This window comes from Lipotes vexillifer, unplaced genomic scaffold (genome assembly GCF_000442215.2).
Source record: "Lipotes vexillifer unplaced genomic scaffold, Lipotes_vexillifer_v1.1 scaffold627, whole genome shotgun sequence".
Classification (NCBI taxonomy): Eukaryota; Metazoa; Chordata; class Mammalia; order Artiodactyla; family Lipotidae; genus Lipotes; species Lipotes vexillifer.
Genome location: NW_006787891.1, coordinates 1163756 through 1190562, shown reverse-complemented (window position 1 = coordinate 1190562; position 26807 = coordinate 1163756). Strand labels below are relative to the sequence as shown.

The 26807-nt window shown below is 36.3% G+C and overlaps 1 protein-coding gene across 1 annotated transcript in view; it reads left to right on the top strand.

Moving 5' to 3' along the window:
• Positions 1–2662: 2662 nt before the first annotated feature.
• The window catches only part of DNAJC24 (DnaJ heat shock protein family (Hsp40) member C24), a 60632-nt gene continuing 36487 nt past the window's right edge, over positions 2663–26807 (top strand). The window contains exon 1 of the mRNA XM_007460928.1: positions 2663–2805. Within this exon, the coding sequence (XP_007460990.1) occupies positions 2695–2805 (111 nt within the window). The 5' untranslated portion in view covers positions 2663–2694. The remainder of the gene's footprint in view (positions 2806–26807) is intronic.

Here is a 26807-nt window from a genome sequence, read left to right as displayed (position 1 = left end):
GGGATGCAAACTAAAGTATGTTGATATGAAATGAAGGAACATTTGGAATTTGGTGGGGACAAAAAATGTGTATCTCTATATTCAAATAAATAAATATATAAATATATATATATATAAATGTAAATTGAAAAAATTGAGATACTGTGATTAGAGTTTTCAGAAGTTTGTTCAAAAAAAGGAATAAAAGAGAGAACACAATACACTAATGGATTCATAAATCAAAATAAAGTGCTCTTTCTATAAAAACTGAAGGGCCTGAGCATAACTATCTATACAAAGAAGGACTATGCAGTGGAAAAGGGAAGTTTGAGGGCTATAAAAATTCAAGTGGGGGCTTCCCTGGTGGTGCAGTGGTTGGGGGTCCGCCTGCCGATGCGGGGTACGCGGGTTCGCACGCTGGTCTGGGAGGGTCCCGCATGCCACGGGGCTGCTGGGCCTGCGCGTCCGGAGCCTGTGCTCCGCGGCGGGAGAGGCCGCAGCTGTGGGAGGCTCCCCGAACCCAAAAAAAAAAAAAAAAAAAAAAAAATTCAAGTGGGTGCCATTCTGATAGTACTGTATGGGGAAGTTTTCAGAAGAACACTTAAATCTGTCGTTTTAGGTATCCTTAGGGCCACACAGAAGCTATGTTAGAACCAGGACTAAAAACCAGATCCTCTGACTTAGTATAATGCTCGTTGTGTCTGTCCTTAAACATGACAAAATCCTATGAAGAACCTAAACTATACTTTTCTCTTTAGATTTTTAAACTTTCCTGTATCATCCAGTTATTCTTTATAGTTCATACCATCATTAAATAATTGACCATATCAAAATATCTTCTTCAATGTGCTTAGGGTTTGTCTTGACGGCTTCTCAAACGGAGGTTTGGTAGAAGAAAGATAAAAAAAGAAGGAAAGCAAATTTAAGCAGTAACAACGACAAAACTACCTTAACATCTCCAAGTGAGATTTATATCATGCTGCGGAGAACTAAGACGAATTTTCACCTCCAGGTACAGTGCAAGAAAGAATAGTCAATATAAGGTAAGCAGCACAGAGGTTTGAGAATACAAGGGAACAACAGAACAAATGGAAGGGAGAGGGAAAAAGGAAAAAACTAACAAAAAAACTAAGTGCCCATTTGGAGTGCCCAGCAATAGTCTCAAAGCGAGCGTTTTATTCTGCTTCTTCTGTGAGCTCGAAAGATAGCATGGCTACCCTGGGAACTGGACGACTTGCTAAGAGTTTGAAAGGATTTTGAAAAGTTTTCATTTTTCAAGTTGGTTGCTAAAATCTAAAAGAAATAACTAAGTTGAACATCTCTTCCAGAAAAAAATATTAAAACTGAAAAACTTTACTCAGCATAGGTTTTAGTCCTCTTCATTTTGGAATGAGAACATTCCAAAGGAAGTCTTGGGAGACGGGAGGAATCAGTTCTCCTCATCCTTTTCATCCCGCCAATCCCAACAGTACCCCCACTTTACCCCCCATCCCCCGCCATAGTACTACGTTCGGCGTTGGGTAGAGTAAGCGGAGGAAGCTTTGGGGAAGGCGGAGGAAGCCCGGGGGATGGGGGTGCTCGCTGAGGGAGAGAAGAGAAGCGACATTCGGGGAGCCAGGATAAGAGCGAGTTAGAACGAGGCGAAGGACGCCTTTTTCCAAACCTCGGGCACTTACGGTTGGTAAGCTCCGTGGAAGCGGCGACTGGGTTACCATAGCGACCGCGTCCAGGGGGGCGGAACGGCGCTTCCGATCGGTGCCTCAGCCACTGTGGCTCGGCTAGAAACGTGATCGCGTCAGGGCAATGACTTCCGGCGGAAGCAGAAACGGATTCCGAGGTTTGGCCGACGGCCGGAGAGGAGTGAGCTCCTGTGGCTCTACTAAGTTTGGTAAGTTTGATATCTAGTGAAGCCAGGAGAGAGTACCGGCCTGTGGCTGGGCTACAAAGCCGACTGTGAATGCAGAGGATTTCCGAGTCCCAATTTTGAGGAAGCCCCGGATGTCTCGTTGAGTTCATGGCTGTGGGAAGAGGTTTCCTGGTTCTGGGGCTCCTAGAGGGGTTTTTCGGTTGCTGGAGGGCTGCCGTATCCTCCAGTGAACAGGTTCAGGAGCTCTTTGCGAGGTCTTAGCGCCTCTCCGATAACGGAGGGACTGTTGCTCTCTACCTGCAGGTGCTGACTGCCCGTTTCACATGTTATTCTTTTAAGGTAATCTGGAAGAAAAGAAGTGAACTGGAGACATTAAGAGGGAATGCTCCCAAATTCATTTTAATTCTTCGTTTTGCTTTTTAAGAATATTTATTCTTTTTGTAAACATTTGTTAAACTCTAGTGTGTTTAGTGAGTATTTACTGTGTGTCGCTTTTACCACGAGACTAGCAGAAATACATTTCTTAGAGGGTCATCCACCGCTCGGGTTCATCATCGATTTCTTTTTTTTTTTATGCTGTTGTATACTCATTAATTTAAGATGTAAGCGTATATATTATGAAACTATCAGGTTTTTCACACTTGTCTGTATACTCATATATGAAATTCTTGGGGCGTCTTGAATGAAAATATATACTTAAGGTTTGCATTATAATCGTGACTTAATTAAATATTACAGAACTTAGGGAAGCTGTACCTAGTTAATTCTTAGATACACTCAAACCGTAATGAATTGTCATTAATATTTCTATTCAGTTGATCTGAGAAGGCCTACTTCTTGTTCGAGGGATGATGGCATTTGAGCAGATACCAAAAAAGGATTGGTACAGCATTCTGGAGGCTGACCCATCTGCAAGTGTGTCAGACCTGAAGCAAAAGTATCAAAAACTCATATTAATGGTAAGTCTTTTCTTTCATTTTCTAAATCATAGGGGGAAAATCAGGTTTTATATTGTGACCGGAAATTTAGGTGTCCGTAAAATGAATATGTAATATCAAAGCAGGAATCAAAGTATTAATTTGGTTAACTGAAAGTTTCAGTAATATTGTAAAAGAAAAAAGTTGATTTGAGGTGAGATAGCATGGTGGTTTGGACCACATCTGAGTCATGCTGATTAAGTTAAAATCCTGATTCTACCCCTAACTAACCTTGAGAACTTGGGCAAGTTACTTTCCCCTGTATGTTCCTCAGGGAGGATTAAATGAAATAATCCATGTAAAATTCCTTGAAGTGTGTCATGTTATAAGCGACGTTAGCATCCAGTAGACACTAGCTACATGTGGCTATTATGCACTTGAAACTTGGCTAGTCCAAAATGAGGTGTGCTGTAAGTATAAAACACACATTGGATTTTGAAGACTTAGTACAGAAAAGGAATATAAAATAGTATAAAAATATTATGTTGATTAAACGTTGAAGTGATAATATTTTTGGTTATATTGGCCATTTTGCATATTTTATACATAATATATGTGCATATATTTGCATATACAGTAAATGTATTATCAAAATTGACTTCATCTGCTTTTTAAACATTGCATATGTGGCTTGCATTTATAGTTTGCAGTATATTTTTATTGAATAATACTGACTTAGGCCAGTTAAACACTGTTTTTCACCTGATTCCATTCTTTTGTGAAATGAGTTGTGGTATTTATAAATAGATAGTATCTTTCTAAACTACCATATTAATTTTTTCAGCCTATATTGTTAGGTTTATTAAGGCAGTATCACTAACTATAATGGTCTCCAGTTAACTCAGTTTACAAAAAGAGTAGAGGACCATTACTTATATAACATTAGTTGTTTCTCTAGTTTTTATCAAATAGATCTGTGAGATTTTTGCCATAACTTAGTGTTTATTGTGAGAGACAGTAGATGTTTCACTGTCAAGAATGTATTATTTATCCTTGCTTTAGGTAATAAGTTGAGCTAAATGATATTAAGGTTTCTTTTGTCTCAGGATTTTTAAGATGTCTGTCAGTAAAATCAAGTAGACTTTTTTTTTTTTTTTTTTTTTGCGGTCCGCGGGCCTCTCACTGTTGTGGCCTCTCCCGTTGCGGAGCAACAGGCTCCGGACGCACAGGCTCAGCGTCCATGGCTCACGGGCCCAGCCGCTCCGCAGCACGTGGGATCTTCCCGGACTGGGGCACGACCCCGTGTCCCCTGCATCGGCAGGCGGACTCTCAACCATTGCGCCACCAGGGAAGCCCATCACGTAGACTTTTTTGAAAAATTTCCTAATACTGTATCATCCTTGTGCCTCAGTTAAATGAGAGATGAGGCTGGAGAAGTAGACTGGGTTTAGATCATGCAGGGCCTTGTAGACCATTTGGCGTTTAATTTGATAAGAATCCATTTGCACTTAATATGGTAATGTCTGTCAAATGTCAAACAAAGTGAATGAACCATTTTGCATACCCTCTAGTAATATATCAGAGAGTTCCAGTTGCTCTACATCTTCCCCAATATTTGATGCTATTAGTCTCTTTCACTTAATCTATTAGAGGTTTTTTAGTTTTGCCACCATTGACATTTTGGGCAGGATAACTGTTTTGTGGGGCTGTCCAGTACATTATAGGATGTTTAGCACTATTCTAGATGCCAGTAACAACTACAAATGTCTCCTGGCTCTAAAAATTGCAAACCTCCGTATCTCATTGAGAACCACTGCACAGTCCTCCTGTGTTTATAGTGAAATCTCATTGTGGTTTTATTTTGTATTTCTCTGATGGCTAATGATGTTAAGCTCTTCTTTAATGTGATTTTAGCCATCTGTATAATTTTCTTTGGTGAAGGCTCGTTTTTAAAAATTAAATATATTCTTGAACTCGTGTATGTATTGTATGTATTTTCTCCTAGCCTACGGCTTGCCAGCTCATTTTCTTAATGGTGCTTTTTGATGAGTTTTTTGTTTTGGTGAAATATAATTTATCAAATTTTTGTTTTATGATTTGTGCTTTCTGTGTCTTCTCTAAGAAGGTTATGAAAATATTCTCCTGTGTTTTCTTCTAGAAGATATATAGTTTGCTTTTACTTTTAGACCTCTGATTTTTATGTATTGTGTGATATAGGAAGTCATGTTTTTGTTTTTCTCTAAGTATGGATATCTAGTTGTTCCTCATTTATTGAAAAGATTTTCCTCTCTCCATTGGATTGTTTTGGCAAGATGGGTCTATTTTTGGACCCTATTCTGTTGAATATATTTGTTTATCCTTTTACTAATACATTTTTCTTGATTACTGTAGGTTTATAGTCAGTTTTAAAGTCACATAAAGTTAAATTCTCTAATCTTATTTTTCTCTTCAAATTTATTTTGGTTATTTTGGATTGCTTACATGTACATTGACATTTAGAATCAGCTTATACATTTCTATTAAAAAAATACCGCTTGAATTTTAATTGTGACTGTATTGAATATATATCCATTTTAGCAGAATGGACATTTAATAATACTTAACAATACTGAGTCTTCTAATCCATGAATATGTTAGATCTCTCCATAACTTGAGTCATCTTTAATTTCTCAGAAATATTTTAGAACTTTCAGTGTAGTATTACACATCTTTCTTTAGATTTATTTCTAGTTTTTAGAAATGTTTTTGGTAGTTTATTTTTATATAATGATCTTGTATTCCACAGTCTTGGTAATTTGCTTGTCAGTTGTCCTGTAGCTGTTTTTGTAGATTCTTAGAATTTTATACCAACACAATTATGCCATTTGCAAATGAAGAGAGCTTTAATTCTTTGTAATCTGTATGCCTTTTATATATTTTTCTTGCTTTAATGCACTAGTTATGTGCTTCTATTACAGTGTTCAACTGAAGTGTGAGAGGAAATATCCTTGCCTTGTTCCTGATTTTAGGGGGGAAACCTTCAATATATCTTAGTCTAGAAAGCTGCCATGCTTAAGCGACAAATCCAGAGATAGGACTTTTTGCTTGTTTGTTTCAAGAGCATGGAATTTTTTTTTTTTTTTTTTTCCTTGCGTTATGCGGGCCTCTCACTGTTGTGGCCTCTCCCATTTGCGGAGCACAGGCTCCGGACGCGCAGGCTCAGTGGCCATGGCTCACGGGCCCAGCCGCTCCGCGGCATGTGGGATCTTCCCGAAACGGGGCACGAACCCGCATCTCCTGCATCGGCAGGCGGACTCTCAAGCACTGCGCCACCAGGGAAGCCCGTTAGCTGTGTTTTTTAAGATGCCCTTTATCAGCTTGGGGAAATTTTTCCTATTCCTAGCCGCTGAGAGTATTTATCATGAATGGGTATTAAACTTTATTAGATTTTTTTTTTTTACATTTATTGAAGTTTGCATGTATTAGTTTTCCTTATTTAACCTATTAATATACTGAATTATATTGATTTTTCTCATGTTAAACTTATTTTGCATACCTAGGATAAACAAATCTTACTTGTTCATGAAGTATTGTGTTTTTTATGTATTGCAGGATTCCAGTTGCTGTTCTTTTATGTCTGCGTTCATGGTGTATACTGATATAATTTTCTTTTCTTGTATGTCTGTGTCTAAATTTAGTATCATGGTTATGCTGGCTCCATAAAAGAATTGGGAAATGATTCCATTTTCTGTCTTTTCTGAAAAAGTTTGTGTAAGATTGCCATTGTTTCTTATTTAAATGTTTAATAGAATTTACTAGGAAAGTCATCTGGGCCTGAAGTTTTCTTTGTGGGAAGTTTTGCAGTCATGAATTTAATTATTTTTGGAGGCTATAGGGCTATTCAGATTTTCTGTTTTCTGTTTTGTCAACATAGGTGAACTGTGTTTTTCAAGAATTTGTCCATTTCATTTAAGAAGTCTTATTGTCATAATGTTTGTACTATCTTCTTATTCTCCTTTTATTGCTTAAGTTATGTAGTTATGTTTTCCCTTTGATTCTTTATATTGGTAATTTGTGTTTTCTATTTCTTTTTTCCTGACAAGGCTTGCTAAATGTTTATCTATTTCTTTAATCTTTGCCAAGAACAACTTTTACTTTGTTGATATTTGTCATTTCACTTAGTCTCTGCTTTTAATTTTATGATATCCTTTCTTCTACTTACTTGCTTTTATTTGCCTAGTTTATAAATGTAGAAACACGCATCATTGATTGTACACCTCTCTTCTTTTCTTACATACTTACATAGTCACTTAAAGTTATAAATTTCTCTCTAAGCCAGGAGCGCTGCTTTAGCTACATTCCACAAATTTTGATATGTGTATTTTTTTTTTTTTTTTTTTGCGGTACATGGGCCTCTCACCGTTGTGGCCTCTCCCATTGCAGAGCACAGGCTCCGTACGCGCAGGCTCAGCGGCCATGGCTCACGGGCCCAGCTGCTCTGCGGCACACGGGATCCTCCCGGACTGGGGCACAAACCCGTGTCCCCTGCATTGGCAGGCAGACTCTCAACCACGGCGCCACCAGGGAAGCCCAGATATCTGTAGTTTTGTTATTCAGTTCAAACTATTTTAAAATTTCTCCTGTAATAGTTTTCTTTGACCTGTAGGTTACTAGGAAGTACATTGTTTAATTTCTAAATATTGAAAAACATTCAGAACTTTATTGATTTCTAATTTAATTCTGTTGTGATTAGAAAATATATTTGGTATGATTTCATTCCTCTATACTAATTAAAACTTTTTTATCGCCTAACATCTGGTCTATCTTAGTGAATGTTGCCATGCACTTGAAAAGTATGTATTCTGCTGTTATTGAGTATACTGTTCTATAAATGTCTATTAGGTCAAGTTGATAGCATTCAAATATTTTATATCCTTATTGATTTCTTTTTTTGTCGATTTGTTTGATCAGTTTCTGAGAGAAGGACATAACGTCTTTGTGATTGTGGATTTGTCAGTTTTTCTCTTTAATTTTGTTAATTTTTGTTTTCTTTATTTGGGATCCTTTTTATTACATACAGCTATATATTTAAGATTGTCTTCATGAATTTGAACCTTTGATCATTATAAAATTCCCCTCTGTATTTCTGATAGTACTCTTCCTGAGGTCTACTTTGATATTTCTTAGCCACACACTTTTCTTATCCTTAGTGTTTATATGATTTATCTTTTTCTATTCTTTCACTTTCAGTATGTCTCTTTTATGTTTAATGTGTGTTTTCTTGTATATAGTGAGTAATTGGGATCTTAAAAAATTTCAATCTGTCCATCTCTGCCTTTTTATTGGCAGTGTTTAGTCCGTTTACATTTTCCCCCCAGCTTTACTGAGATCTAATCGACACATAACATTGGGTAAGTTTATGGTGTACAACATGATGATTTGATATACATATATATTGGGAAATGGTTAACACAATAAGTTAGTTAACCTATCTGTCACTACACATAGTTATCTTTGCGTGTGTGTGTGTGGTGAGAATTTTTAAGATCTCTTAGCTATTTTTAAGTATACTATACAGTATTGTTAACTATGGTCACTATGCTGTACATTAGATCCCTAGAACTTATTCCTCTTGTAACTGGGAGTTTTTTTGTGTTTTTTGAACAACACCTCATTACCCCCACTCCCTAGTTAATTTCTATTTAATGTAACTATTGGCAGTGTTTGGGTTTAAATTTGTAATCTTTTTTTGGATTTGTTGTGTTTGCTCTTTGTTCCTCTGTTTTGCCTTTCTTAGCATCTTTTGGGTGAATTTTGTTTTTTGATATTTTATTTCCTTTGTTGAATTTTTAGTTATGCTTCGATTAATATATATGTTTTTTAGTGATTATTCTAGAGATTATAATATGTATCTTTAAGTTATCAAATTTACCTTCAAAAATATTACTTCACAGTGTAAGAACCTCACAACAGTACACTTCCATTTACCACCTTCCTTCCCTTTTCTTCTTGTTTTCGTATATTTTATCTCCATATATGCTATGAACTCCATAGTATAATGTTATTATTTTATTTGAAATATTCCTACTCAGTTGTTTCTGATGAGAAGTCAGCTGTAATTCATATCCTCTTTTTAATGTGTCTTTCTCTTTGGTTGCTTTCAAAATTTTTTCTTTATCTTTTGATTTTAGTGGTTTCTCTGGCATGTGCCTAAAATGTGATTACTTTGCATTTATCCTATCTAGGGTTAACTGAGCTTGGATTTTTGGTTGATATCTTTCATTCTTTGGTTTTGGAATGTTTTCAGCCATTATGTCTTCACATTTTTTTTTCTACTCCATTCTTCCTTTCTTCTTCATTTGGGATTCTAATTACATATATATTAGATTGTACTACAGCTATTGGATACTCTGTTCTTTTTTCCCCTAGTCTTTTTTTTTTCTCTTTTTATTTCAGTTTGCATAATTTCTGTGAACCGGTCTTCAAGTTCATGGGTTTTATTTTTCCTTCTACTGTGTCCACCTGCTGATAAACTCATTAAAGAAATTCTTACTCTTTATTATATAATTTTTGTATCTAGTTTTTCTCCTGTCTCTTTTTATATAGTTTTCATCTCTCTTTCATCTTTTCCTTTCTAGTGTTGTGTACCACTTCCACTAGTTACTCTAATACAGTTTTTTTTTTCTTTTAAGTCCCTGTCTGGTAATTCTAACATCTGGGTCACCTCTGGGTCTGCTTCTGAAACCTCACAACTCAGATGGCAATTGAATCCAGCAAAAACTTAGATTGGGACTTGAACCCACGGGCTGGGACTCAAAACACAGCCAAAACTCAGAATGGAACTTGAACCCATGGGCCAAGACTCTTAGTCAGCCAAAACTCAGGTTGCAACTTGAACCCATGGGCTAGGACTTGAACCCACTGTCTTTTAATTGAAATTGCACACCTGGTGTCAGGACTTAATGAAGCTCAGGTTCTTTATGTCTCAGTACAGAAGGAATTCAGTGAGAGGCAAAGTGATAGGTAAGAGGTAGATATATTGAGAGAGATACACACTCCATAGCATGTGGGCCATCTCAGAAGGTGAGAGGCCCTGGGAGATACACATACCATAGACAGAATGTGGTCTGCCTCAAAAGATGAGAGTGACCCCGAAATATGGGGTGGTTAGTGTTTATGGGCTCGGTAATTTCATAGGCTAATAAGTGGGAGGATTATTCCAGCTATTTTGGGGAAGGGCCGGGATTTCCAGGAATTGGGCCACTGCCTACTTTTTGGCTTTTTATGGTTAGCCTTGGAACTGTCATGGCACTGGTGGGTGCATCATTTAGCTTGCTAATGTATTCCAGTAAGCATATAATGAGGCTCAAGGTCTACTGGAAGTTGAATCTTCTCCATCTTGGGCCTAATTGGTTCTAACCAGTTTTTGTTGTATCCTTAACAGCTGTGTCGTTCTTTTAAAGGTTGTGCCCTGCCCGCTTCCCTCCTGTTTCAGTCCTGTATCCTTTCTTGATGATGGACCAAATTCTCTTGCTTCTTTGCATGTCTCATAATTTTTTTTATTGAATGTCACAATTGTTTGTAAATGAAAAGTAGAGACTGAAGTAAAGAATAGCTATATTCTCAGGGATGGGCATGCCCCTTCTTTGTAAGGCAACTTGTGTGGCAGTCTAAGTCAGTCTGGTCTGTAATTGAGCTGTTTTTTTGCTTGCTGTTGCTTTCGTGATTCATTTCACCATAGGCTTCAAATGGTTTGAGCAGGATCAGAACTGCCCCTGTAGCAGAGCTTGAGATCTGAGTCCCATCAGGATTTGTCTCAGCTCTCCTGCCCTGTCCTTGGACTGCAGCAGGTCCTGCATGTTAGGAGTGGTCTGTCTCAGTTTTCCTGTTCTTCCCTTAGCTGTGGATGACTCTGCCTGGTACTCAGTGTGAAGTCTGGTTTCCTTAGAGGGTTTCTGTCACTGCTCCAGTCCTGCCTTCTGACTTGAGTAAGCCACTTGTGTGTGCTTTGTGGGTGACTTTTGGCTCTCCTGCCCTGTGTCTATTCTTAAATGTGAACACTTGGCAGAGGCCTATAGGATAGAGTTGGTGGGTGGGTGCAGAATCTATATTGTGTTTGGAGGGCGAAGGATTCAAAATTGTCATGCCAGTCTACACTTGGCCTTTAAAATTAAAGTTCATTTTCTTTTTATCTGTGTCAGTATTGGTTTCCTGCTCCTACTGCTGTGCCAAAGGTAAAAACAGTGATGATTTTTTTTCTCTTCTAGGGAGGGTCGTTTCATTTGGATTTGGGTTCATTAGGTTTCTTTGAGTCCTCCGCTCCCTATTTAAAGAAACGATTGAATTTGTAGAATCTGGCTTGTTCTCCTGAATTATTCCTATCTGCATTAAAATGTGCCATTATTTCTCCCATCTTTGGAAAAAAACCCTTTTCTCTCAACCCATTTCTGCCACCTCTTGCCCCAACTTTGTTGCTCTTTGCAGCAAAAACTGTTTCCAAAAGTTGCCTCTGCTTCCTTTTTCCAATCTCTCTCTTCCTATCTCACTTAAACCTACTCCAGTGAGGCCTTGTTCCTGCCACTGCTCTCTCTCTGTGCCCCTTCCCCTACCTCACCTGATTAACTCTACTTATTGTTTCAAAATTGTCTTAATTGTAACCCCTGCTTCCCCTTCTCTCTGCCATGCCTCCCTTCCTCTTGGGTACCCTCCCCTAGTAAAAGCGCATTTCGTGTTATTTCTCTAGGAGAGGTATAGCTGGCAGGTGAGGAGAATGAGGGTAGCTGGAGTGTGATTAAAGGCTTTTTCCTGCTTTTCCTTTTAGAAGATGGAGAGACTTGAGCTTGTTTAAATTTTATGGGAAGTAGCCAAGAGAAAGCTTGGGATTTAAGTTGTAGGGGAGAGAGGATAACTGACAGATGTCAGAAGGGAATGGCATCTGAAGCATAGGTGGAAGGATTCCCTTTAGGTAAGAGAAGGGAGGGCTCTGTCTCTATTGTTATAGGAGAGAAGGAAAGTTGGATCCAAGAGCTGGTTCATTTGTCAGTTTGGTAGCAGGAAGATGATGAACTCTCATTTGGTGGTTTCTTTTTTTCTCTGTGAAGGAGAAAACAGAGTTATCTGTTGAAAGAGGAAGTGGAGCAGCAAATTATAGGAGAGAGAATTCCAACTAGCGTTATTCTGGGAAGGTTCCCTCTAAGTAGCTGAGTGTGCTGATAGCAGCAGGAAGTCTCAGCCAACAACTAACTGTGCAGAAGGCAACCAGACCTATAAAGTGGCATTAAAACAATCAGCCTAATATCTTGGCCTCCTTTAGCCTGGGTCACAGTGCCTTTGGTCCCTATTTACAGCTTAGTACGATAATTTATATTCAGAATTAATGGCCATAGGTTAAATTATGTTCAGTGTATTCTGTTTAAGAAGGCAAGGAAGTATGTGGTAGTAAGTATATAATTAGTAGCATATATATAGTACTTTATACTAGTTTATACTACAGTTTACGAATGCTTTTATATCTTTTCTGGTTTTATCCTCTCAGCAGTCCTGTAAGCTAGGTAATATTGTCTTCATACTTGCAGTTGAGAAAACCAAGGCTTAGTTATAGTTAAGTGATTTGTCTGAGATACACAGTTAGTAAGGTGTAAAACCTAGGCTTGATCACATATGCTCTGCCCCTAGACACTCTCTCATTATATTAGACTTCTCATAATTGCCATGCAGAAGGCTTTACAGTTGCTTAAAGCATACTTTTCAGTTTTCTGGATTTCCGTGGAACACCTCATTCCTGTACAGTTAAGGAAGTAGTGTAAGGTTCCTAAGCTTTTTCTTTCCAATTTGAATTTACCATATATTTTCTTAGTCTGTTTTTCGACAATATGTCACAGAACAGTTGGAGAATAAAATTACATTTGACAAATACCATTCTGTGTCTAATTTTGTAAAAAGGCACATTTATTACATGTACTTTTCCAAGTTCAGAAGACTTTGAATTTAACACCTCCTACATAATTAGTTGTTGGGATAAAATATTGCTAACTCGCAGGCTGCTAAGTTTACGGTACATGTTGATTTAGTAAATGCTGTTTCCTTATTTCAGTTTTTGTAAATGTAGTACTTACTCAAGGTCGTGATTCTGAAAAAATTCTTATTAACTAATTGAGATCTTTTAGAATGCTTTAAAGATACATATAAACGTAAAGTGCCGAATTAGCTCAAAAGATATTTATTTCACATACCATTAAGTCTGTTGCCTAATAAATTACTATATAAAAATAAAGGTAATTAAGTCAGCATTTCCCAGCAGCATTGTGTTAATAGGGACTTTATTAATAAAAGCTCATTGTTGTTCTTTTTTTATGAATCAATTTTTAAACTATTTTTTAGTTGCTTTTTTAACGTACGTTGAATGATAATTCATCGCTTTGAAATGGTCTAGGGTCAAGAATGATTAGTTATATTATTCCCATATTTTTTGCAGTTATGCATGTGAAAATTGCTGTTGACTGAGGTTAAAGCTTCCCCCTAAAAGCTTTGTCACATTGAAAATTGGGGGTCTTTTCCCATTGATGCTGATAATATTACAGGATACCTTTCAACTGCAAAAGAATTATTGTGTTGGAAAATTATATGCTGCTCTTACAATATGTTCCATAATCTTAAAGAAAATCCGTGTAATTTGAGGCGGAAGTGTGCAGTATGCTCATATTCTTAATTTTGGAAGGATATAAGTGCCTTTAACACTTATGTGGGCATTCAGTGGTTCTCTTTTGATTACAAGTGGTTATATATATATAGATTAACATTAAGTTTGTTATGTAATACATTTTAGCATCTTGAAAAAGAAAGTAAAAAGGGTTCCTGTGCTTTTTTGACTACACTGCAAAGTGGTGGGATCTTGATCATAGGAAAAGTACTTAGGCATTAAGAGAAATTTTCGGAAAAAATCTGGGAGTGTTGTAAGTAAAAATCAGAAGAGTGTAACTTGTCTTGTAATGAACATTAAGATTTTTGTTAATGTGGTTAACTATTTAGCTGTCATCTGGGTGTCATACAGGGTACAAGGTATTTAACAATAAATTACTTTCGTATAAACTATTCTCTTCCATGATAAGAATGGTAGGAATGACATTTTAAGTGAACGTTAAGTAATAATTTTAGCTACTACACAACACTGTGTATCAGACACTCTTCTAATCACTTTATGTGCATTTATTTATTTAACTCTGTAAAGCGAGATATTATTATCCCTGGAAACTGAGACTCAGAAATTAAGTAACACACTGGTTAGTGGCAAGAAATTATGACACACTCTATATATGCTTTGAAAACTGGGAAAGTTAAAAGGTAAGAGTTACTTTTTTCTTAATCTTTCAGTTTTTTCTTAATCTTTCTACTGCATATATACAGCAATAATAGATTGTATCTTTAGAGAAAAGGTAGCATTTATGTTAAAGGTGCAGAATAGTGAAGGGTTAAAAATGTGGGCTCTGGAGATAGCTTCCTGGGTTTGAATTCTGACTGCCACATAGTAGTTCTGTGACTCTGAGCCAGCTCTATAATTTAGGAGCTTGTTTCCTTATCTGCAAAATAGATGTGAATCATTATTTATTCATAACAAATATTGAATACCTACTATGTGCCAGCCCTGTTCTAGGCATTTAGTAACTAAATATCTATTTCATAGGGCACTTGGAAGAATTTAAATGAGTTATACACATAAAGCATTTAAAACAATGCTTGACACATAGTAAGTGCTCAGTTATTTTATAGTTGCATGTAATAATTCAGTAGTGGGAGGTTGACACTTTTCTGTTTTTTTCCAACACAGTGAAAATAACACTTTAACCTTTTTTAATGGCTTAAGGGTCATCATTGTCAATATAGGTTTTTGTACTGTGAAAATACAGACATAGATGTTTGGGAAGATAGTGAAAAAGGTCAAATGTCAGCTTGTTTTTTTTATCTCTTAAAGTGAAGATGAAGAATTTATATCTATACATGGCTGCGTATTTACAGGACTGATTAATCAATCAGTGAAAGCACCTTTCTCCCAGATAGGACTTGCATTGTCATTTTCACCCTCTTTTGACTGTCAGCATTCTCTAAAACTTTATTTCTAGACCATAACAACATTGTACCAAGTTGGCCTTCTTGTCAACTTCAATTTTTATTAAATCATTGTTCATTGATGGTATATCAGAAAGAATTCCTCTTCCTTTTGGGAATTTGTGCCTCTGTTTTTTGACCTTTTTTCCCCAGTTTTATTGAGAAATAATTGATACACATCATTGTGTAAATTTCAGGTATACAGCATGATGGTTTGATTTAAGTATATTGTAAAATGACTACCACAATAGGTTCAGCTAACATGCATCTTCCCATAAAAGTACAATAAGAAGAAAAGAAAAAAGGAAAAAAATTTTCTCTTTGTACGAGAACTCTTAGGATTTACGCTCTTAATGACTTTCCTATGTCTTATATAGCAACGTGTTAGCTATAGTCATCATGTTGTACATTACATCCCTAGTACTTACTTTAATCTTATAACTGGGGGTTTGTAACCCTTTGATAACTTTCCTCCAGTTCCCCTCCCTCACCTTCTGCCTCTGGTAACCCCAAATTTTTTTTCTATGAGTTCATTTTTTTTTTTTTTTTTTAAGATTTCACATATAAGTGAGATCATACAGTATTTGTCTCTGTCTGGCTTACTTCACTTAGCATAATGTCTTCAGGGTTCATCCATGCTGTTGCAAATGGTAGGATTCCCTTACTTTTTATGGCTGAATAATATTCTATTGGAGACATATGCATAACTTTATCTGTTCATTGATGGACACTTAGATTGCTTCCATGTCTCAGCTATTGTAAACGATGGTATGTATGGATGTTATTCTATACCAGAGCCCTAAGATTTGGCTGTTCCCACTAGAAGATACTTTAATACACATGACCCAGATTTTCTTTGAATTCAGTGCTACTACAGAGATAGGTAACACTAAAAATAAATCTTTAAGTAGCTGGTTGAGGTTGGTGGAGGGGATTGACTACAGAGGGGCATGAGGAAGCCTGGAAGTGATAGAACTGTTCTGTATCTTGAGTTTGGTGGATGTTACATGACTATATACAGTTATTAAAATTCATCAAACCATACAGTTGAAATGGGTACATTTTACTGTATGTAAATTATTCCTCAATGAAAAAGGAAACAAAATGAATCTTTAAAGGTATGAGGTAGAAAATCTCTTATAATGGATTACATTTCTCATGAAATGTTTCTGTAAGATTCTTTATTTTGAATAATGTCTTAGGACACAAGTTGAATCATTGAAATGAGCAGAAAATTGTTAAAAATTTTTATTTCTAATTTTTGACTGTTTCCTTAGGGTAAAGATTTTGATTTTACAGTTAGTAGATTAGCTAACCTAAGGTAAGCTTATACTTCTGATACTTTATTTCATTGTAGGTATAAAACAGTGAAATGAATCACCAAAAAATATTCTTTTGATCCAAAAAAATTTGGTGAAAAACATTTTTGATGAACCATGTACTAGCTTAGATGACACTTTTGCAAACTGAGTTGATTACATTTTCAATCATGAAACATCATTTTGTTTTGTATTATTTAAGCTTCTTTTTCGCAAGCAATAAAAACCAACTCCTACCAAGCACAAAGATGGCCATTAGAAGAGTTTTGTGGGCCTCAGAGAATTGATAGGAAGCTGAAGGCTCATGTCTAAGAGAAACAAACCAAGGGGACTGCAAAGGGCTTAAAAAAATAGGAACCAGGATGCATAGCATCTGTTTCACAACTGGGGCAGCCTGGTCAGGGCACCATTGCTATTACCTCTACTGCCACCATTGCTATGAAGAGCTTCTGACTGCCTTGGTAAAAATTCAGAGTTGCAGGAGAGGGCTCAGTTCCGGCAGGCAAACTTTAGCTGTGGAAGACCACACACAATTTGAGAGAGGTAATTCCTCAATACTGTGTGAGGAAATTGAGGTGAAAGGATGCCAGGCATTGCATAAAATCGGGAGTCTTGCTATGTGAATAAATTCAACAACAGTTAACCTATCTTCCATCTTAAACCCAGCAACCTATAAATTACTGCTCAAGTAAATTTGGTTAAGTTGCTAAATTAAAGTAACATGAAATCTTTCAGAGTGTTGTATTAGCAGATGGGTTCTCTAAAGCATTTCCTTAGTTGTTTAGTAATGTTACCAGTACATTCTTCCTTCTAATGACATGGCTTAATTTGAAATGCCCAAACTACTCTTTAGAAAATGTGCAGCAATCATTTAATCATATTAGCTCAAAAAATCCTTTTTGGTTAGAATATAGATGCAAATATAGGTTTTAATCTTTTCAGTGAGGCCTCCTCTTATGTAAATCATAAATACATAAAGTATGGTATATTTCGGTACTATTTCTTAAAGTGTGGTACACTTTATTGATGATATATGCAAAAATAATTTTAAATAGTATGCAGGTGAACAATTTTTCTGTAAGTAGTTATATTTTTACTATAAAATATTTTATTTATACATATATATATATATATATATATCACAGCAGATACTTGGTTTTAGAATGAAGCTGAGTAATAAAAATGAGTTAAAATCTGTTTACCAAAAAAAGTAAATAAGAATATTAATAGTATGAGAATATGGCAAAAATCTTAAAGATGGTATAAGGATGACTGAAGTTTGGAAATCCCTAGTCTATACTACAGACCCAGAAGTCATATTCAAGCAGAACAGTGCTTAGAATTTTTTTTTTTTTTAAACTATGAAAAATATTAAGAAAACTGAGACACAGGTCTGGGCTCAGGAAGCATCCATTTTTATGCTTTGAGGTTAGCACAGTTTTAAACTTTCCTCCATTTGTAGATGGTAGCAAGGCTTCTATTGTGGGTCTAATAGTATACTTCTTACACAGTAGGGCAATAGTATGAGCACTGCACTGTTTTGTCCTGAATAGATATAATTGTGATATGTATATATTTTCTTTAGGAAGGCAGGGGACTGTGTCATATTTCAGAAGAAAAATTATTTTAGCAAGTGAATGAAATAAAAGACTTAGCACAGAGAGTTACTTTTCAGCTCTGGAGATATTGTTACTCATCATGTAATACTATGCAATTTTGGAAAGCCTGTATTTTTCTAAATTAGGAAAAAAAAGGAAATCTCAAGAGGCGATTAGCTTTATTAGGTTGATTGGTGACTCAATTCATCATGTTTTTGGTGTTTTGTTATTCCTTTACTGTGAATTGTTGAGGTTTATAGGACTGTTACGTTTCTTTGTTGAGTATCTCTATGTGGAGTATCTCCATGCTGTTTCCCTGTTGTTGAACCATCCCCCTTTCTCCCATCTTCACTGTCTGTTTTCTATTATTATTTTTCTTTGAACTGTTTCTCATTGCTTCTCTTGCTTCTTCTCATCTTTAGTCATTATTTCTCTTATCTTTTCCTTCTGTTGCCTTTGAATTTTTGTCTCTTTTCTCTCCTTTTGCTGTTGTTTCTCCACGCATCTTTGTCATAATTGGTTTCCAAAGGCCATTGCCAATTCATGGATATGCGTCCTTCTGATTAATGAACTTTGGGGGCTGATATTATCCTCACTTATTGATTCTCCTGGATTTTTGTTGATGTGTTTGGAGACTTTTTTTTGGAACTTTCTGGCTCATGACTCTTACAAGTATGGGTACGTATGAGCATTATTGCATGTTGTTTCTAAGAAGGCATGTAGTCTAAAACATGACTTCTCTTTAGAAGTCTGTGGTATAGTAGAGTCAGGGGCAGAGAATGCTCAGGAAATTGATGAGAACCAGTGTACTGGCCCAAGAGCTATAGTAGAGTGTGAGGCTGGGAATGTTGGTTGTAAGTCGAATTGTATAGAGGTTTGAATATAGGCTGTAGAGTTTAAACTTTATTCTGCAAGTCCTAAGGATATTTTTGAACAAGATTAGATATATATTTTAGCAGGTAATATTGATAACTGTAAATAAGATATGTTGGAGTGGAGAGAAACTTGAGGCAGAGAGAACAATGCCTTCGTAACAGTTACACCAAGAGGCAATGAGGACTTGAACCGTTGCATTCATATTGAGAGTAGAAAGGAAGAAGGAGATGAAAGAGAATATGGAGGTAGGTTTGTGGTGGATTGAACATGTCAGGAAATGGGGGATGGAAAATGAATTTGTGATTTTGAACTTAGGACCCAGTAGGTAGGTGATGTTCTTAACTAAGATAAGGAACAGAGGAGGAACAAGTTTTCTGGGAAAAGATGTTTGGTTCATTAAAAAGCAAGTGGAGTGGGATGTGTCTGTGGAAGAAAAGCCATGTGAAGATTTCCAGTTGGGAAGTGGCAGTGCAGATAGAACTCGAGAAGTCGGGGTTAAAAGCCATGCATTGAGCTTTGCCTCCATGAGATTACCCTATGGTCAAGGGGGCTGGAGATACAGTGTGTTATATAGCTTCCTAGGACAGAACCTTAGGGAATGGCTCTTCACTAAGAATGAAAAGGAGTGGCCAGAGATAATAGGAGTCTCACCAGAAGAGCGACGGTGTTAACTAAAACCAAGGAAAAGAGATGGTGTGGCCAACAGTTGCAGATATTGTTGGGGGGCCAGGAAGGCTGCCGACTGAAACAAAGTCCTTTGGATATAGCAACTAGAAACATTGGCAACCCTGAGTGCTAAGCAACTCAGAATTGCAGCTGAAATTGGAGAGAATTAGTAGTCTTTCTTGTAGGACAAATCGAATATAACCACCTGCGACCCTTGGAATCTGATTTGATTAACAGCCTGGGCTGAATGTTTTAAAAATTGAAAACAATTTTGTGAATTAGCTACACTGTTTAAGAGAATACATAACCACTACTATATACAGTGTTATATGGCAAATATATCTCAGTAAACCTGGGAGGGAAAAAAGTTCATCTTCCCTTACCTTCCCCATTTGCACTAAAATTGTGCCAGGCAAGCTAAAATATGTCTTAAGTCACAAACTATGGGCCAGCGTTTCATCTGTTAAAAAAATGAGCTGCTTATACTGTGTTACTTTCTAAAGCCAGCTCTAAAATTTGTTTCTTCTATTTTTTCCTTTTATTATGTCTTTTGTTGTCATCTAGTTGACTCCTCATATCTGAGAACTTTTTTCCTTGTTTACCATACTGGAAGTAACTGGGTTTTGGTGATTCAAGATTGTTTTGTTGACTCATAACACATACACTCTAGACAACAAATAGTGGTAATTGAGAAGCCTGTGGTGATTTGTCTCTAGTTTGCCATGTGTTTAAGATAAAAATATTCCCTTCACAGGTTTGCCTAAAATTCTATTACTGATAATCCTTTTAAAGTTTAACCTGGGTGTAAATGGTTCACAGTTTGCTTTTGCAGAAAGTGAAAAAAAGAAATCTTAAAATAACTTTCTAATTATGATCTGACTTGTCTAGCTGATAGGAAATCCATGAAGGGGTAGTTAGGGCATTGTTTTATTTGTCTCATAGTCTGGCTTAGAAGAATCGTAGAATTTCAGAGACTCTAACTAAAAGAAATATAGAATTTCAGAACATAAAGGAACCTTTATTGCAGAAGACTTAGACTGGGAAAATGAAAATATTGAGCACAGAAAGGTAGAACAAAGATACTAAATATTCAAAATTAAATAATATGATAAAGTTGTAAGCCAAAAACCATTTTCAAAACTTGTATAAAATAAAAATGGGCAGAAGACCTAAACAGACATTTCTCCAAAGAAGATATACAGATTGCCAACAAACACATGAAAGAATGCTCAACATCATTAATCATTAGAGAATTGCAAATTAAAACTACAATGAGATATCATCTCACACCAGTCAGAATGGCCATCATCAAAAGATCTACAAACAATAAATGCTGGAGAGGGTGTGGAGAAAAGGGACCCCTCTTGCACTGTTGGTGGGAATGTGAATTGATCCAGCCACTATGGAGAACAGTATGGAGGTTCCTTAAAAAATTAAAAATAGAATTACCATACGACCCAGCAGTCCCACTACTGGGCATATACCCTGAGAAAACCATAATTCAAAAAGAGTCATGTACCAAAATGTTCATTGCAGCTCTATTTACAATAGCCAGTACATGGAAGCAACCTAAGTGTCCATCAACAGATGAATGGATAAAGAAGATGTGGCACATATATACAATGGAATATTACTCAGCCATAAAAATAAGTGAAATTGAGTTATTTGTAGTGAGGTGGATGGACCTAGAGTCTGTCATACAGAGTGAAGTAAGTCAGAAAGAGAAAAATAAATACCGTATGCTAACACATATATATGGAATCTAAAAAAAAAAAAAAGAAAATGGTCGTGAAGAACCTAGGGGCAAGATGAGAATAAAGACACAGACCTACTAGAGAATGGACTTGAGGATACGGGGAGGGGGAATGGCAAGCTGGGACAAAGTGAGAGAGTTGCATGGATATATATACACTACCAAACGTGAAATAGATAGCTAGTGGGAAGCAGTCGCATAGCACAGGGAGATCAGCTTGGTGATTTGTGACCACCTAGAGGGGTGGGATAGGGAGGGTGGGAGGGAGGCAGATGCAAGGGGGAAGAGATATGGGGACATATGTATATGTATAACTGATTCACTTTGTTATAAAGCAGAAACTAACACACCATTGTAAAGCAATTATACTCCAATAAAGATGTTAAAAAAAAAAGTAAATGAGACAGACACAACATCACTTCTGTGATATTCCTGCCACAAATACAAAACCTGAATCTTATCCTGAAGAAACATCAGACAAACCCAACTGAGGGACATTCTACAAAATAATTAGTCTTTAATCTGCAAAAGTGACAAGGTCATGAAAGTCAAGGAAGAATGAACTGTTTCAACTGAAGGAAATTAAAGAGACAAGACAATTAAATGCAATGCGTGATTCTAAACTGGATCCTTTTGCTCACTAAAGGACATCTTTGGGACAACTGGCGCAATCTAAATGGGAATTGAAGATTAGATGATAGTATGATATAAAGAGTTATTTCCTGATTTTAATGGTTTTATTATGGCTAGAAGACATATCCTTGCTTGTAGGAAGTAGACCCTGAAGTATTTTGGGGTGACAAGGCATCAAGTTGGCAACTTACTCTCAAATGGTTGAGGAAAAAAAAAGTTCTTTGTAATGTACTTGTAATATTTCTATAAGCTTAAGGTTTTTCAAAACAAAAAATTAATATAAGCAAGAAAACAAAATAAAAATATAGCCTAAAAAAAAACTTGTGTAAAATCATAATACTAAACAAAAATTGAAATTGGAGAAGTGTATGTTTTGTTTTAAAATACATTTACATTTAGAATTTCCTTGTGACTTGGTAAACATTTTTAGTTGTACCAAGGTACAAAAAAAACATGCTTCCCAAAGGAATATGACACTTTTGTTAAAGTGTTGAAATTCACTAGAATTGTTCTCTTTTTTTTTTTAATCTAAATAAAATGGCTAGAACTTTATGGTTTCATAGGGTATACTTCTTGTAGGCATTTAGAAAAGAATCAACTTTATTGAAGTATAGCATATAAGCAATAAAACACATCTATTTTTAGTACATTTCAATGAGTTTTGATTTAATGTACCTGTATAACCACCACCATATCAAGTATAGAACATTTTCATCATCCCAGGAAGTTCCTTTATGCTGCTTTTTCCCTCAGCCACCATGGATCTGCTTTCACTGTCTGTAGGTTTCTTTAGTCATTATTTTAAGCTCTTAAAATTTCTTTATGTTTTATTTGATCTTTAATGAATCAAATTGGTCAGTTACGATTTTTAAAGAGAGGTGAATTTATCTCTTTACCTCCTCCTGAAGAGTAAACCGATTATAGCATATTACTTACATAATACGCCATCCACAAAAATGTTTTATAAGAAGTCTAGTTAGCACATTTAGGGCATGTTATAAGTGAGTTGCAGGGGGTTTATATGATTTTCAAATAGTAACTATCATCTTGCAAGATATTCATAAAATCATGCCATCTGACATATGAAACACGTTTAAAATTTGCCTTGAAGTACATCATGGATTTCAGCTCATTAATCCCCTTTTACTTGTTAAGGTTATTTGTGTTTTAACTAATTTTTCCTTTATTTTCAAATTCATTTATTCTTAATAACTGTAATAATTTATATTACACATATGTATGCTTGAATTATTTTGTGTCACAAATAGAGTTAATGCTGTTGTGCCCATGTTATCTACTAATTAAAATCAAATAGTTTCTTAAACTCAGTAATGGAATATAAAACCCTTCTGTTAAGCTTTTTGAAATATTGACTGTAATTGAGGATTATCCTTGGTGCAGTGTGTGGGATAACATAGCCTGGAAAACATGTTTTTTCTCAAGCAACTTAAACTACCCATTACATTTTAGTGTCTCAAAATATTTTAAAATACAAAGTACAAATCTTGCAATCCCTGGAGGTAATCCAAAATATTTCATTTGAGAATTATACTTTTCAAATTAGTTAAATGCATACATTCAAATCTATTTATGAGGGTTGAAACAGTCTGAGTTTGTCTGCAGTTATTCATTCATCTGTTCACTCAGCATTTGTTAGGGTTGGTATGTACTGTATTTCTAGACACTATTCGAGATGCTGTGGATATAACAGAGTTTATTGTTAGGAGGGAGACACAGATGTTTAAATACTAGTATCATAATAAATGCTGTAATGTATACAGTACAGGCGTACTTTGGAGATGTTGTGAGTTTGGTTCCAGACCACTGCAGTAGAGCAAATATCTCAATAAATTGAGTCACATGAATTTTTTGGTTTCCCAGTACATATAAACGTTATGTTTACACTACTGTTGTCCATTAAGTATATGATAGCATTATGTCTAAAAAAACAATGTATATACCTTAATTTAAAAGTACTTTATTGCTAAAAATGCTGACCATCATCTGAGCCTTCAGCTGGTGGAGGGTCTTGCCTCAATGTTGATGGCTGCTGACTGATCAGGGTGGTGTTGCTGAAGGTTGGTGTGGCTGCAGCAATTTCTCAAAATAAGACAACAGTGACGTTTGCTGCATCGACTGACTCTTTCACAAACAATTTTTTGTAGCACACAGTGCTGCTTGGTAACATTTTATACACAGTAGAACATCTTTCAAAATTGTAATCAGTCCTCTCAAATCCTGCCACTGCTTTATCAACTTAGTTTATGTAATATTCTAAATTCTTTGTTGCAAAAATCTTCACAGCATCTTTACCAGGAATGAACGCTACCTCAAAAAACCACTCTTTGCTCATTCATAAGAAGCAACTCCTCATTTGTTTTGTTATAAGATTGTAGCAATTCAGTCACATCTTCAGGCTCCACTTCTGATTCTAATTCTCTTGCTCTTTCTACCGCATCTGCAGTTACTCCCTCCACTGAAGTCTTGCACACCTCAAAGTCATCCGTGAGGGTTGGAATCAACTTCTAACAAACTCCTGTTCATGTTAGTATTTTGACCCCTTCCCATGAATCACAAATACTCTTAATGGCATCTAGAATGATGAATCCTTTCCAGAAGGTTTTCAATTTACTTTGCCCAGATCCATTAGAGGAATCACTATCTATGGTAGTTATAGCCTTATGAAATGTATTTCTTAAATAATAAGACCTGAAAGTCAAAATTATTCTGGTCCATGGGGGCTTCAGAATGAATGTTGTGTTGGCAGGAATGAAGACAACATTAATATTATTGTGCATCTCCATCAAGAGCTCTTGGGTGACCAGTTGATTGTCAACGGACAGTAATATTTTGAAAGGGATCTTTTGTTTCTTAGCACAAGGTTTCAACAGTGGGCTTAAAATATTCAGTAAACCATGTTGTCAACAGATGTGCTATCATCCAGGCTTTATTGTTCCATTTATAGAACACAGGAAGAGTAGATTTAACATAATTCTTAAGAGCCCTAGGATTTCCAAAATGGCAAATGAGCATTGGCTTCAGCTTAAAATTCAGCTAATTCTTTTATTAGCCCCTAACAAAGGAATCAGCTTGTCCTCTCTAGTTTTGAAGCCAGGCATTGACTTATCCTCTTTAGCTATGAGTGTCCTAGATAGCATCTTCTGCCAATATAAGGCTGTTTGTCTATATTAAAAATCTGTTGTTTAGTGCAGCTACCTTCATTAATTATCTGAGCTAGATCTTCTGGATAACTTGTTGCAGCTTTTCTACATCAGCACTTGCTACATCAACTTGTACTTTTATGTTATGGAGACGGCTTCTTTCCTTAAACCTCATGAACCAACCTCTGCCAGCTTCAAACTTTTCTTCTACAGCTTCCTCACCTCTCTCAGCCTTCATAGAATTAAAGAGAGTTAGGGCCTTAGTCTGGGTTAGGCTTTGGCATAAGGGAATGTTGTGTCTGGTTGGATCTTCTATCCAGACTACTCAAACTTTCTCCATGTCAGCAGTGATGGTTGTTTTGCTTTCTTATCATTCATGTGTTCACTGGAGTAGCACTTTTAGTTTCCTTCAAGAACTTTTCATTTGCATTTATTCACAACTTGGCTGTTTGTTGCAAGATGCCTAGCTTTCAGCTTATCTTGGCTTTTGACATGCCTTCCTTACCAAGCAATCATTTCCAGCTCATGATTTAAAGTGAGAGACAGGTGACTCTTCTTTTTACTTGAACACTTACAGGCCATTGTTTGGTTATTAATTGGCCCAATTTCAGTATTGTTGTGTCTCAGGGAATAGAGAAGCCCGAGAAGAAAGAGAGAGTTAGGGACCAGTGGGTCAGTGGAGCAGTCAGAACACACATTGTTAAGTTCACCATTTTATGTGAGTGTGGTTTGTGGTGTCCCAAAACAATTTCAACAATAGCATCAAAGATGACTGATCAGGCTTCCCTCGTGGCTCAGTGGTTGGGAGTCTGCCTGCCGGTGCAGGGGGCGTGGGTTCGTGCCCTGGTCTGGGAGGATCCCGCGTGCCGCGGAGCGGCTGGGCCCGTGGGCCGTGGCCGCTGGGCCTGCGTGTCCAGAGCCTGTGCTCCCCAGCGGGAGGGGCCGCAGCGGTGAGGGACCTGCGTACCGCAAAAAAAAAAAAAGATCACTGATCACAGATCATTATAACGAGTACAATAATAATGAAAAAGTTTGAAATGTTGAAAGAATTACCAAAATGTGATACAGAGACACAAAGTGAGCAAATGCTGCTCGAAAAATGGTGCTGAGACTTGTTCAACACAGGGTCACCACAAACCTTTAATTTGTAGAAAGCATAATATCTGTGAAGCACAGCAAAATGAAGCTCAATAAAATGAGATATGCTTGTATATAAATTCTAAAGTGTGGTTTCATAGGGAAGTTTATGTATAGCATAGTCATTAAGAGTCCTGGCTTTGTATCACTTTGCCCTGACTTTGAGTCTCACTTGTGCCATTTAAGATTTGTGTGACCCAAGAGGAGTGACTTAACCTCTCTGAGCCTCAGTTCCCTTATCTGTAAAAAGTGAGATAAAGATTTTTCTTATTCTTCTTTTCTTTTTTCATAAAGATTAAGTGAAATAATGTAAATCATTTAGCCAGTGTCTTGCATGTAGTTCCTTATTATAATTTATCACCATCACCAGAAATTGTGTACAGGATGCTGTTAGAGAACCATGAAGGGCCATATAAAAATATTGCATGATGATATCATGCAAATTTAGTTATCAGTGTTCAGCAAAAAAAAATTAAAATGGTAAAATTATATTTTGGTTGTGTGCTTTTTATCATGTGTTCATTACTGTATATGTTATGCACTTATATATACATATTGCTGTGTAGAGTTGTACTCATGAAAATTCAAATATTATACTTAATGGAAAATTTAAAGATTTTCAAGAGTAGTTTTGATTAAATGGCATTTTCACATTGCCTTTGAACCTTGACACCTAAGAAAACTCTTCTGTAAGTGTTCAGTTAGAGAAATTAGTGCTATATTGGGAAATTAGTACTATTACCAGACTGCGGAAACGGGAGAGCAGGGTTGCACAACAAGTTTTGCTTGTAGTTTGTGAAAGAGAAATGACCCCCCCCCC